The 14,164-nt window shown below is 57.7% G+C and overlaps 1 protein-coding gene across 5 annotated transcripts in view; it reads left to right on the top strand.

Moving 5' to 3' along the window:
* NPHP4 (nephrocystin 4) overlaps nt 1-14,164 on the top strand; it is a 111,719-nt gene that overhangs the window by 57,822 nt on the left and 39,733 nt on the right. For 3 of the 5 annotated variants that reach the window (XM_043573632.1, XM_043573634.1, XM_043573636.1), the window contains 6 exons: nt 2,609-2,747; nt 9,234-9,295; nt 11,189-11,296; nt 12,673-12,824; nt 12,972-13,163; nt 13,598-13,785. In XM_043573632.1, coding sequence (XP_043429567.1) covers nt 2,609-2,747; nt 9,234-9,295; nt 11,189-11,296; nt 12,673-12,824; nt 12,972-13,163; nt 13,598-13,785 — 841 coding nt within the window. The remainder of the gene's footprint in view (nt 1-2,608; nt 2,748-9,233; nt 9,296-11,188; nt 11,297-12,672; nt 12,825-12,971; nt 13,164-13,597; nt 13,786-14,164) is intronic. The other 2 variants (XM_043573635.1, XM_043573633.1) reach the window with 1 other exon arrangement.

The following is a 14,164-nucleotide window of genomic DNA, read 5'->3' as shown; positions in this document are numbered from 1 at the left end:
CGTCTGTGTGCTGACTCAGGTGACAAACATCATTTTCTGTGTTGTTATTTATGATGCTTTGGGGACCTGGATGAGGGAGCGGCTGACTGTGCGGCTTTTCTTGTTCCGGGAGCGTCTCATTATGGGGCCACATTTTGCTGCATCCCCCCCATGGACTAGTCTGAGCCCTTGTTATAAAATTGCCACTGGAAATCCTGAGGCCATCACCTCTCTCTCCCCCTCTCTCTCTGTGTGGGTGTATGTATGTGTTTAAATAAATATTTATTGGATCTAATTTTAGCCTGTCGTGCCACTACGTTTCCTTCACTTTCTACGTGCGTACGTAAGCTGTGTTGGGGGGTAAGCGTTTGGAAGTTTCGACTGTCTTGAGGACACAGATACCTCCAGTACTGCCATTTTTTCACAAGGAATATCACTTCTAATTGGCTTTTCTCCACCTTCGCGCTGCTGACATTTTGGGCCTGATAATGCTGTGCTGCGGGGGTTGTCCTGCACAGCGGGGACGTTTGCCACCAGCCCTGGCCTCTGCCCTCTAGTTGCCAGGAGCGTGCCCCCAGGTGTGGACACAGTGGCTGCGGACGTCGCCAGATGTCTCCTGGGAGCAGAATTGCACCTGATAGGACCACTGTGCTAAACACATGTAACTACCTGACACAGTGGGCCCCAGCTGGTCACAGCCGCGATTCTGTACCCTCCTCTGCTTCCTCCCGTGTTTGTCTTCCACAGCCGTGCCGGCGTCTGGCAGGCAGAGAGCTTGCGGGCCGGCGTGTGCCTAGTCTCCACCCCTACGCCAGGCCACTCTTTATCTTACTCTTCTATTCAGTGAACTTTTTTTTTTAATTTTTAAAAAAAAAAATTTTTTTTTCAATGTTTATTTATTTTTGGGACAGAGAGAGACAGAGCATGAACAGGGGAGGGGCAGAGAGAGAGGGAGACACAGAATCAGAAACAGGCTCCAGGCTCCGAGCCATCAGCCCAGAGCCCGACGCGGGGCTCGAACTCACGGACCGCGAGATCGTGACCTGGCTGAAGTCGGACGCTTAACTGACTGCGCCACCCAGGCGCCCCTTAATTTTTAAATTTTTAAAAACTTGCTTATTTTGAGAGAGAGAGAGAGTGTGTGTGTGTGTGAGCAGGGGAGGGGCAGAGAGAAAGAGAGAGAGAGAGAGAGAGAGAGAGAGAGAGAGAATCCCAGGCAGGCTCTGCACTGTCAGCACAGAGTCCGATGTGGGGCTTGAACTCACGAACTGTGTGATCGTGACCTGAACCAAAACCGAGAATCGGACACTCAACCGACTGAGTTACTCAGGCGCCCCCATTCAGTGAACTGCTATTGAGCACCTGTATACATTCTTGGAAACTATCCCTGATCCCGTGAGCTTACAGTTAAGGGGAAGTGGCAGATATTACTTGGAGGAAAATACAAAGATTGTAAACATCCCATAGTTTTGGGCTAAGTAAATCTGAGGGCTTCTGTTATGATTATTTCAGTGTTATTTACTGTGAAGGTAAGAACAGTGTGTTATTGGGGCGCCTGGGTGGCGCAGTCGGTTGAGCGTCCGACTTCAGCCAGGTCACGATCTCGCAGTCCGTGAGTTCGAGCCCCGCGTCGGGCTCTGGGCTGATGGCTCGGAGCCTGGAGCCTGTTTCCGATTCTGTGTCTCCCTCTCTCTCTGCCCCTCCCCCGTTCATGCTCTGTCTCTCTCTGTCCCCAAAATAAATAAACGTTGAAAAAAAAAAAAAGAACAGTGTGTTATGATTATGTTTTCTTTCCTAAACAACTCTTGTAGTTTTCCTACGAGCAAATGACTGTCTTTTAAAAAAAATGTCCATCGCCAGAGGCGGCCACTTCCAGCTCTTAGCGGTGACTTCTGGCATTTACTTTGTTTCCAAATATTAATGCTTCTACTTCTATTTCTTAGTTGATTAATTTTAGACGTTATATATTGACCTCCAGTAATGACAGATGAGAACGTTAGCCCTTTGATGCACTCCCGCACTGTTTAAAGAAACCACTCTGTCCTCCCACTTTGTGGCCTCGGATTCAGGGGCTATTTCTTGCCAGAAGTGTGCAGCACAGTGAGGTCTGGCCTAGAGGATGGTAAAGGGGACTGGGCAGTACGGATGGGGGGGCCATGAAGAGGGAGGGGCTTGGAAAGCAAGCCCCTAACGTTGCTTAAGAAATGCCGGGTTAACCCTCAGGTGCATGTGCCCGAGTCTGACCCTGAACAGCATACCAAAGACCTTGAGAACTGACTGTGGCACTCACACTATGCACCAAAATTTAAAAGGTTGGCTTTGCATAGATTCGTTAAAAAACACATTCGAAACTGGGGAGGTGTGATTTCTACTCGTGTAGGGGCCATTCTGTGCTCGTGTGGGCGTCTGGGATTTGAATGCTGCTGGACGCTGATCTTTTTCTGCTTGGCAAGTGACTCGATTATGACCTCAGAGCATGTGGCTTCAGACGCCGCTGGTTTTACGCGGACTTCGGGGCGGGGGGCTCGCTCCCGGGTCAAGGGTGACAGGAAGGGGGACTCGCTCCCGGGTCGATTCGACACGAAGGCGCGACTAAGGGAGGCGGCTGCTGTTTGCTGTCTCCTCGCAGGTGGAGCAGGTGGCGTCGGGGACGGTCCAGTTCCAGTACTCGCTGAGCCCCAAGGGACACCTGGACACGCTGCCAGGGCACGGCCACGGCCCGGAGGCGGAGCAACAGCCCTCCAGGAAGCCACCCGCGTCCCCTGCAAGTAAGTGTTTGCAGGGCACTGGTTTTGGAGCACACAGCGTGACTCCCGCCTGTTCCCGAGGAGACGTACTTGGGCTGGTACAATAACATTCATCCGCGAATCGCCACAGATTGCTGTCATTTGAGCCAGTGGGCTGAGCTTCTGCTTGATGTGGAGGTGCAGGATTGGACGGTGACAGGGGTGGCCTGGCGCGGTGTCACCTGTCACCCGGAGCTCCCTGACCAGAAGCCCGCGGAAGGCTGTGCCGGTGACGCGTAACGGGGCCCTTGGCACGGGGGTCCTGCAGACGCGGGCCCAAGAGCCGGAGCCGCGCTGAGCACCATGGGTGCGCCTCTGGGTTGTGCTGTTAGCGTGTCGTGGGTTTGCCCTTCTGACGAGGCGCTTCCCACCCTCTTCAAGTCCGAGAGGGGGGCGTCTGCTCTCAGCTCGGGCCTGTGAGGAAGGGCGTGAGGGCTGCCAGCAGAGCAGCGTCCTTCCCGTGGGCGGGGACGTGTCTGCACGAGTGCAAGTGGTGAAGCAGTGACCGCGGCTGCCGGCCTTGTGTCCGGCCGGCCCAGCACCTGGTGGTCGGGGCCTCTTGGCTTCTGCCTAGGGATGCCCAGGGCAGCGTCTGACCGAGAACCGCACCAGTGGTGGAGAGCAGGGCTGATGTCAGAGGGAAGTTCACTCTGCAGGGCATTGAGCCCCAGCCTGGGGCTTCTAGAGGTCATGCCTGCTGAAAGAATGTTCTAGATCACAGGAGGCTCATCTCTTAGAAAGCTGGGAGTGAACAAATCTGTCAGCCCGCAGAGGGGAGCTTAGCCCTTGTCCGTGCTCCCGACAGATGCCGCTCCGTGTCACCCTGTCACCAACAAGGCCTGCTGTGATGGCGTCGGGCCTACCCGGTCATCCAGGATGGTCTCCCCGATCAGCGGCCATGATTCCTTGCCGTGGAGCATCACAGTGATGGGCTCTGGGGACTAGGATGTGGGTACTTGGGGGGCGGGAGGAGGAGCATCACTCTGCTGAAGAGGTGCAGATCGTTGGTGTGGGCATTTGTTCGATGCCGAAGACGTCCTGGGAACATCTCATGAGAGGGGCTGTGTGTCCTCCTCTGTGTCTTGCCCAGTAAAGCACTCAGCACACGTTTGCAGAGCTGATGTGAGACCTGGCTGTGTTCTGGCTCTCGAGTGATGTCTGTCTGTCCGTCTGCCTCCCACACCTCATCCCCTCACCCCTGAGCTCTCTTGTTGTTGGCTTCCTTCCGGGAAGAGTTTCTCCACGTAGTGACCCCGGAAGCTCTGGGGAATCCCAGCAGAAAGAACCTCTGTTCACACGTTCCATAGAAATCCTGACCGGGGCCCCTGCTGCGTCCCCTGCCTTTGTCCGCGTGGTTCCCGACTGGCAGCCATCGGTGCTGCTCTTGGAAGAGAGTGGAGAGTCAGGGTGGGGCCGGCAGATGTGTCACCCACGGACCCAAGTCCCCGCTTGGTCCCTGCACTCTGCCACTTCTGCCGTGGGCGGCCTCCCAGCTTGGGTCAGCTTTGCCTGCGTTTTGAGATATTCGAATGAACGGATATCAGCAGTCCTGCCCCTGTTGTGCCATGCGAGGACGGAGACCGGTGGGAGCTGGCCTGTCCCTCGGACCCCAGTCTCTCCAGCTCTCCGCACGTAGCCAGGCACAGAGCAGTGCCCATGGGAAGCCAGACACTCCTGGGCTCCAGGCATGTTGTGGAGGTTCAGGGGGAAGGGGATCCTCCCTCCCCACAGACGCCGCTGGCTTTGGGCTCGAGATGATCATGTTAGTCAGTGGGACGGACATCTCTCTGGATGACTGGCTGGGGGTGTGTGCTCCCCGTGCGGGGCTCACCGAGCCCTAGTTGGGCATGCAGGGTTCGCGCCCTCTGAGTTCTTTACTAGGAGAGTTATGGTTCACATCATGGCAGACAGATTGCTGGAAGGATCCAGACCTAGTACAGACGTGTGGTGGCAGTGCCATCCATTCTCCACCACCATCTGGGGACCAGCAGGTCCGCCCGGATGGAACCTGATTGCATTTGGTTTATTTAATTGGGATTTATCGCTGCATTCACATCACATTGAGAGGATTGCCTTCATCCCAGATTCCAAGCATTTGAAGGCCTGGCCTCCCAGGACCCGACGCAAGAGACTTAAATATCTCTCGTGCTTAAGCGGTGATGGAAACCTTTCCTCCTTCGATATTTTACCAACTTACCCGGTTCTGTGGGAAATCTTGACGACACGCGGCTGTCACGTTAAGTGAGGGACTTTGGCTCTCTGTTATGAATTATCTTTTTTACGTCCTCTGGAGAATTACGAGGGAGCAGAGGCCCACTCATCACCCGCCGGGAACAAGTGCACGGAGCCACTAGAGGGCACTCGCTCTTGGTTTTTGGAACTTGGAATTTCCCTGACCCATATTTTACTTTTGAATGTTCTGGCGGTCTCAGAATGTCCGTGTGTTCGCTTCACGGATTTGAAAAACAGCTGGGTAGAAGGGGTCGTGGGAAACCTGTCCTCATGGTGTTTCCCAGGATACCCTGGGTTGGGTTCTTGCCATGGTTGTGACCCTTTGTGTGTTGGCACTGCAGGGACGTCCTCTCCGACAGGCGGCTCCCTGCCCTGGGTTGTGTCATCAGGGCAGTCATTCAGGAAGGGGCGTTTGAGCTGTCTAGCTGGAGTGACGTGAGCCAGCAGATTTCAAGGGATCCCAGGTGTGCGCTCTGGGGGAGGACGTTAGCAGGTGGCCCAGAGCAGAGGCCTTGGCAAGGGGCAGGTCCCTGCAGTGGCCAGCCCCTGACGCTGACAGGCTCTGGGCACCCCTTGGCTCTCCCCACTCCTCTGGGGCCTGGTTGGGGCATTCGTGCACCTCTAGCAGCAGGATGGACAGACATTAGACGTGACGCCTTTGTAGTGACACCCCCTCGTCAGCCCTTGGAGCATGCATCTTCTCCCGTGTGCTCTGTGCTTAGGGAACATCTGGGTTGGGGCGTCTCTACCAGGTGCACACATCTCTCACACAAAGAGCCCGGCTGCTCCCGCAGGTGCGGAGCCGCTTCCCAGGTGCTCAGGTGCATGTTGGACCCTGGGCCCTAACTTAGCAGCATCGTGGCAGCTGCTGGCGCAGGCAGGACCCTAGGACCCCCGGGTGTGCTCGGGATGCGTGTCCCTCTCTGTCCCTGACTGCCCGGCCTGCCTGAGCAATGGCGGCGGCTGCGGCGGGGGGTGGAGGGGGGCTTGTGCAGCTGTGGACAGCCCCATCCCCTCCCCCGCAGCACCCCCAGGTGTGCTGGGCCTCCCCAGGCATCCGGTGTGCAGGAGCCCCTCGGCCACCCTCATGCACCCTGGGTGCAGCACCAAGCCCCATAGCCACGCCATCTCTGAGCTGGCTGTCCCTAATCTCTGTGGTTTGTTCATTGTCCCCATTTCCTGTGGTTAGAGTCTCAGGGAGGATGACTGTTTACCCCCAAATAATTAGGAATGAGGGCCTTTCAAATGGGTTTGCCGTATGAATTCTTGGTGTCTGAATAACCATCAGATACTGGTTATTATCCTTTATTTTCAAGGCCCAGTGAGGAAATCTGTTTCTCCAGGTCTTTCTTTAAATCACGGTGATGCTGTCTTTAGCAGTGTTGACCCTTCCTCAGCCATGCTTTTGGTGTCCGCTCTTCTGACCCTGTAATATTGCCAGACCCTCCACCCCCACCCCCCGTCCGAGACCTGAGCTAGTCAATGACTGACCCCTCAGCTGGACATAGGTGGGTTTGTTCCCCTGGACAGCGTATTCCTCTGTGAACACCCCTCATCTGGCCCGCCTGCTGACTCCTTCCTTCAGTTTCCCCCCAGAACGCACAGCGGTGTTTAAGAAAAGCATTCCCGGAAGACAGCTTGCATTTTGGGACAAAGGGCTTTGGTAGTACCGGCTGTACGGGGCTGGCCCCTGGTTGGGGACGGGCAGGGAGGTGGTTGTGCTGTGAGCCCCCCAGCATTTCCGGAGAGGCATCTGCTCCGTGCACTTGTTTGCCTAACTCTCTGTGACCCCTGCCCAGTCCCCTCACCAAAGGCCCGGTCTGTGGAGCGTTGACGTTTCAGATTTGCGTGATCCTGCACACGCATCCCCCAGGCAGAGGAGGTGCCAGGACACAGGTCTTTGCGTGACCTGAGGGTCTGCGTCCACAGTTTGGGCTTCTAGAAGCCAAACTGACAGAGGGCGGCTTGGATGGGGAGCTTCTGTTGACGGTGGTTTTCAGCAAGTGGAGGCTAACCAGTGGGTGGCAAGGTGTCGGGGAAGATGCGTCTTCACTCAGGTGGCTGACCTGCTGTCCTCTGTCTCAGGCGGTCGGTGGGGATGCTGTCCGCACAGCACTCAGCCCTGGTGGTGGGGGAACCACCTGGGTAGGCCCTTCCCGCTGTCCTCTGTGCCACCTCCGAGGCCTAGGTGCACGTGGCTTCCCAGGCTGCATGGCCCCTGAGCCGCCCAGAGCGCGTGCCGGGCTGCTGGTCCTCTCGGCATTTCCGTGTTCTTCAGGAGACCAGAGCCCTGTGGCTGCTCAGCCAGATGCTGGTGCTGTTCCCGGAAGGGGCGCGTGCAGGGGAGAAACTGTGAAATCATGACCTGAGCTGAAACCAAGAGTTGGACGCCTAACCAGCTGAGCCGCTCAGGTGCCCCGAAGTTCTTTGTAATTTCATCACCGACCCGTGAATGTGCACGCTTACCCTGGTGCATCAAGGGGGAGGTGATAGCCCTTCGCCCTCGCACCCCGTTACGTGGATTTCAGTGGCCTTGTCTACGCTCCTGCATCCACGGCGCTCTTTTCCAACTTTTCGCCCTTGAACGTGGATGAGATGACAGGCTGTTTGGGGACTGGCTTTTCCCACGCCATGACCTCTCTTGGTCCCCTTTCCACATCAGGACCTCCCCCCGCCCCGGTTGTTACCAGGCCGCACATGTGACCATGGCCGCTTTTCCCTCCGTGTGTCCGTGTTGCGTGCACGTGGCTCTTTCTGATGTGCCGTCACCGCACATGTGCTGCCCGGTGGCTCCCGGCCCGGCTGTGCCCTGTGCTGGAGCTCAGGCCTCCCATCCTGGGTCCGGCCTTGTGGCCTCAGGGAGCCTCTTGGAGGCACTGAAGTGGCCACGCTCCGGAGGAGCCACAGCCACAGCCACTGGCTGTGGCTGGTAGGTGGTCTTGTTTGGGAAGCAACATGGCCAGCGGTCACCGATTACCGCCCAGAGCGTTGGAACAAAAAGCTGGAGCCGGGATGTTTTGTGGTTTTGGTGTGTTTTCGCCCAGGCCCTGCCCCCCCGGGCGTCCCGGCCCTGTGATCACCGGCAGGCATCTTTTTAGTCTGCGACCAAAGTCTTCCTTGTGCTGATTTATTCTCTAGGAAGATAAGATTGCATAAGTCCCAATGTAAAGACTTATTACCTCAAGAAACATGGCGCACAGCACCCAGCTTTGAGAAGGTGGGTGAACAAGGGTGCGTGGAGGGGGTCTTGGACGGCAGGCTCCGGTTTTTCTTAGTGGAGGGCCACAGAGGCGTTTCCTGCAGTTTTATGCTTGTTGCCAAAGTCAGGCTGTGGGGCTTTCCAGCGTCCCCGTTCCGGGTGGGACAAAGCAAGACTCGGTGGCTGGACAGTTTCGGGGAGGAGGGTGGCTGAAATGGAGCGGAGGTGCCCTGGCTGGCCGAATCCTCATGTGCATTTGCTTCTGGCGAGGTGACACCTTTCCCCGGAGGCACAGCTTGATCAGTGGCTTGCCATGAGCTAGTTTGGGCCACTGAAGTTTCTGGGACTCAAGTGTTTCTAAGTTCCTGGGAAGCACCTGCCTTGGCCTGTTAGCAAGGGGCAGGCAGGCCGCTGACGGGGGTGCCCTCTGGACTCCGAGGTGGATGCAGGTTGGAGCCTGTGGGAGCCTGCCTTGGCATCCCTGAGGTCAAAGGACACACTTGGCCCCTTGCTCTGGGGGCCTCTACCCCTCCCGGTCTCACCACGTCCGCACCTGGAGTGAGCGGGCATCAGCAGGGCTGGGAGACAGGAAAAGTGGGGTGTTTAGAAGTTCCTTACCTGACGTCAAGTCCACCCCAGCTGGGGAGATGCCAGGCCCGCCGACACGGGACCCCAGCTCTTTGAAGTCAGGTGTGTGTGAACGGCGGGAAGATGGAAATACCCTGGGCAGGCACGCAAGGACTTTCACGGTCACGAAGCCCACCCTTGGTGAGACCACACGATCGGAGAGCGCGAGGCCAGGCAGAGAAGCTGGAGCCCCAGCACACCTGGCTCAGGCTCCATCCTCTGCTCTGTCACCCGCAGAGCGATCCTCACTCTTGCCCAGGCCAAGTCTGCTCCAAAGTGCTGGGTCCCCGGACTCTGCCCAGTAGCTGCTGCCTGGCACCGCGGGCGGCACCGGTCACAGCCAGGGGGCAGACGGGGCAGGTCCTGGCTGACTCGGGCTCCCTCCCCACCTCCATCTGTTTCTCCCCCAGGCCCACCAGCGCTGCCAGCCCGGGGACACGCTGCCCCCCAGGACTCGCCCGTGGGACCGGGGGTAAGTCCAGGCCCGAGAGGCCTGTTTCAGAATTCCAAATTCAGTTACCCGAAGGTTCCAGCTACATTTCTCTGCGTCTTGAAGGACAGTGGTGTCCCGCCTGGTGGGCTGGGGCTGGGGAAGGGGAGGGGCCGAGGTGCTGCGTCCCGTCCCTGCCCTGCCCCCGCTGTGCCCCACCCTCCCGGCTGCGGCTGCCCGGCTCTCCATACATCCGGAGGCCGCCAGTGTTATTAGTGATCACGCGGTCAGCCATCAGAGGCACATTTCAATACTTTTGAGAAATGACGTCTTCTCCCCGGCAGTTATGTCTAGCGGCTGAGAGTCTCTCGGGACCGAACAGCCTTGGTTGCTTTTCTGAGGCTCCGTAGTATGGTCTTCATCTCCTTCCTCCCCACCGTCTCTGCCAGGAGAGGGGGCCTGGCAGCGACCAGTGTCCTGGCCAGCGAGGTCATGGCCGCCTGGGGCACCAGCCAGGCCCAGCGGCTGAGCAGCTGGTGCTGGTGGAGACAGGCTGCGGCCGGCAGAGACCGCCCGTCAGTCAGCAGACGGCTCTGCGTTGGAGGGTTTCCTGCGTAGGCAGAGAAGGGCCTGCCTTGCTCTGGCCTCTGGAAACCCGAGTGGTTGTGGTGCTCGCCCATGGTTCCGGCTGCGCCATTTTGTACAGGGCCAGGGTTGGCTTGTCTTCCAGCCAACGTTGTCTGCCAGCAGCACCCTAGGAACTGACTTTCTAGAAAAGTCGAATAATTCAGTATCAGACTGTCCCCACAGAAGCAGTTTTCCTGTATACCATGCAGCTTGTAAACTGGCTCAGTAGTGAGCGTTGTATTTGCCAGAAGACACGTGTGTGGGGACAGCCTCCCAGGCTTCCCTGCTGGCCTGTTCAAGCACTTTCCTTCCAGAAGTTTCCATGTCACCCTAAATGTTTGGGACTCACAGGACAGCGCTGTCTGCTTCCAGGGGCAGGAGAGGCTCAAGACAGCTTGTGGGGTCTGAGGGGAGCTGAACAGACCCTGCGGCTCTCCTCTGCCCCCTCGAGGGCTCTGGGGTCCCCTGTTGCCACACGCCCCCACTCGGTCGTATGCCCTCACCACCTCTTCGTGTGTCGAGTCCTTCTGCACCCGCACCTCCTCGGGCCGGCTGTGGCTGTGTGTGACAGAGTCCGGGATTTGAGAGGGGGGTCTCCAGTGGACGGTGGGCCCCCTTGACGGCCGCACTCAGCTTCCGAACGCCTGTGATGTTTACGGAAGGCTGGCCACGTGCCGGGTTCCCTGCCACCCCCTCCCCGCGGGCTCTCGCTTCATTCCCAGCTGGCCCTGTGATTTAGGTGCTTTCTTCGTCGTACAGACAGGACACCGAGGGGAAAAAAAAAGGTGTCTGGCGACCTGCCCACGGTCGCGTGATCCTAGTGATGAGGTGGGGACTCCATCCCAGCGGTCTGACTCCAGAGCCCGCCTGGGCCGCCATCGCAGTCGTTGCCCTCGTGCCAGGCTCATGCCACGGGAGCGCAGGTGCTGGGACTCGAAGGGTCTCGAGATGTTCAGTCCCCGGCTAGAAGCGAAACCCCGCCAGGCCCAGAGACCAGCCCGCCCTGCAGCCCGCGAGTGGCAGAGACCCTGGCTTCCCCGGCCCTCCCTCTCTCCACTTGCTCTCCTGTGCTAGTAAGATTTTGGAAGCAAACGTTACCTTCTGGGAGAGGGCACGGCCTTGCGCGTCCACAGCTGAACTGAAGGAAGTCAGGAGCGGTCTTGGGCTCCAGAGCAGCCTCCGAGCACGAGGCCGCATTCCCGCTGCCCTCTCTGCCCCGCTTACCGGGTCTGTGCCAGCGTGGGTGGGGGGGCGCCGTGACGTGACGGGGGTGCGTCTCACGTCTCGTCCACGCTTCCTCCCCTTCAGCTGTCTCTCTCCCAGCTGGCGGCTTCCCCACGGTCCGCCGCCCGGTGCCGCTCGGCCACGCCGTCGTCCCCGCAACCTGCCGGCTCTGAGCCCTCCCCGGCCCAGGCGGTAAGTACGCCCTCCCTTCCTTCCTTCCTCCAGGGAGTGGCTCCGAACCCTGACTTCTGCTGAGGCCTCTGGCTTTGTGAGCTGTGCCGGGCCTTGGTGAGGTGGCCGAGACCCTCATGGGCTCTCCGTGATACGGGCATGGTGACGGTCGCGGGGGGGGGGGGGGGGGGGGGGGGAGGGTGTGTGTGTGGACATGGCTTAACAGTTCTTGCTTCCGGTGTTTGCCACCGTTCTGTCCTGCTGACCAAGGAGCATTAGGGGTGGGAGCTCTTCCTGCCACAGGGCTTAATCAGGCTTTTGCTCCCGCTGAGCAGACAGAGCTAGACCACCCTCAGGTCTCTGTGCCTGAAAGAGAAGGACAGTTTTGCCAGAGGTAGAAATAGAGGCCGACCCAAGCCTGCGGCACTCCGGGACACTCTCCTCGCTGTCAGCAGCTGAAGGAGAAGCAGCGGAACCCGCCGTCCTGGATCCCGGTGCGTTCTGGGCTCAGACAGGCCTGTGCTGCCGCTGACCTTGGGGAGAGCACGTGAAGTCTGATTCCAAAAGCTGGCTGCCGCTCCTGTAAACCACGTCTTCAGTGCTATACTGGGGGTCTATTGAGGAAAAGTAGTGCCGTCCCCTTATCTATTTGAGAACACGCCCAGGACCGTGAAATGCCTCGGTCTAAAGTCTGTCCGGGGCTCGTGTGTTTATGAAAAGCCTGAATCTCTTAGTGTCGACAGCTGAGATGTGTGAGAGTCCTCCCTGGTTTTGTGGTGTTCCTTTGAGCTGGAACGGAAAGCTGGGGAAGCAGGCTCGAAGGAGAGTATTCCGGTCCCCGGACAAGCTCTTCAGTTAGACACGCCTTCTACTCTGGAGGGACGTGGGAGGTGGGATACAAGGGGATGACTAGAATACCCCAGTGACATGGGATGAGAGGAAGGTCTGCACACGCCAGCCGGGGGCTGGGGACCAGTGCGTCTTGTGGTTTGAAGGAGGGCTTGTTTTTCTGTTCTATAAATGTGGTTTTTATGTTAATTGACCTTCTCAGACAGCACATCTCTCCCATGGTACCTGTTCATAAAATTGATGCTACCTTTCTCGTTGCTTCCCGACTCACACAAAATACGAGATGCCCAGATAAACCCGAGTTTCAGATAAACGGTGACTTTTTAGTATAAGTCAGTCGTGGATATTTCACGGGACGTACTTACATTATACCGAGATTATTCATTGTTTACCTGATGTTAAAAGGCAACTGGGCCTCCTGTGTTTTCATTTGCTGAAGCTGGCAGTCTGACAGAGGTGGTTCGTCCGTGAACCCCCACACCCCAGCATCCTTGGTTGTTACAGGCTGGGATCCTGGCTGGCCTCACCCGGGCCCACATTTTGCTCAGCAGGGGCTCCCCTTGGAGGGCAGGATCTGTCACCTGGAAGCCGAGCTGAGCCAGGCGTCCTTGGTCCTGGGAGCATCTGTTGCCGAACACTTGCAGGAGCTACCTTTCACACCGGTGCACGTCCCGATTGTCGCGGGCGTCCAGGCCAGGAGGTGAGGGGCGGCCGTGGGAGGTCCCGGCGTGTGCCGTGCTGCGAAGACGGACCCCGAGCAACAGGCTGTCCCCAGAGGTGGGGCCACAGGTCCTGCCCCTCCCTGTCTCTTTCCTGGAGGCCGGCTGCGGGGGTCTTTCTGTTTCAGCTCTGGAAGTAAGCTCTCGAGGGCCTCGATGGTGCTCCTGCAGGCCTCCGGCTTTCCTGAGATTCTGGATGCCAATAAGCAACCAGCCGAGACTGTAAATCCCGCAGACCCCGTGCAATTCAACCCTCAGAAGGAAGAATCCGATTGTCTACAAGGCAACGAAATAGTACTGCAGTTTCTTGCCTTTAGCAGGTACGTTCTTAAGTGTTCTGTGTTCCTCTTTCTGGCTCTCGCTTTCCTTGCGTTGAAGAAACACTTCTGTGTGGTTCTGAGCTGGGAGAACCCTCCATGCTGAGATCTTACCAGACTAAGGGACGCTGTCTGTTTTTATTTTCATCTTACTATGACGCCCACTCAGCCATTTCTGACCGTGGTCAAACCTGCTTTTGCCTGGTCTTCTGTGATTGAATGTGTTGTGTCGGTCAATTCTTCGGTATTCGTGTGGCTACGTGGGCAGGTTCTCCAGCTGGGGCTGAAGTGGGTTGCTGTCCAGCGGGCTCCCCGAGTTCCCGGTGGAGCCGCCCGGTGGGCGGACGAGGCGGCGTGTGGCCTGTGGCACTGGGCTGTTGAAAGCCCAGGTTCTCTGCTCTGGAGGCTCGATTAATTTGGGCTCTTATTGGATTCAGAGTGTCCCAAGACAGCCGGGCAGCGCCGTGGCCAAAGACCGTGTATTTCACCTTCCAGTTCTACCGTTTCCCGCCCGTGACAACGCCGCGGCTGCAGCTGGTCAGGCTGGACGAGGCGGGCAGGACGCTTCCCGGTTCTCTGCTGCATCTCCTGGTTCTTGCCGACAGAGATGATTCTTCCGATGCTGGTAAGTGCTCGTGCGTCTGGTGGGCGTGAGAAGCCCTGCACCGAGCCTTGTCTGCAAGTTCTGTTATTTTCAAATGACGCGTGATGAAACATTTCCAGCACGTGCAGAATTGGAAGGAACGGTGTAGGGAACCAGTGTGTCCACCGGCGGGCCCCCACCCCAGGGGTCCCTGAGCCAGGGTCGCTTCGAAGCAAACCCCAGACGTCGTCTGATCTCATCTGCGAGTATTTCCTTACATGTGTCTAAAAACTAAGGAGTCCTTTCTGAACACTGTAACCTCAGTATATCTTGCTTGAAATGAATAATAATCCCATAATGCCATCAAATAGCTGATGTTAAAATTTTCCCAGTAACTTCATGCATTTTTATTTTGAGGTTG

This window comes from Prionailurus bengalensis, chromosome C1 (assembly GCF_016509475.1).
Source record: "Prionailurus bengalensis isolate Pbe53 chromosome C1, Fcat_Pben_1.1_paternal_pri, whole genome shotgun sequence".
Lineage (NCBI taxonomy): Eukaryota > Metazoa > Chordata > Mammalia > Carnivora > Felidae > Prionailurus > Prionailurus bengalensis.
The sequence above is the reverse complement of the archived record's forward strand: the minus strand, read 5'-3'. Positions and strand labels throughout refer to the sequence as shown.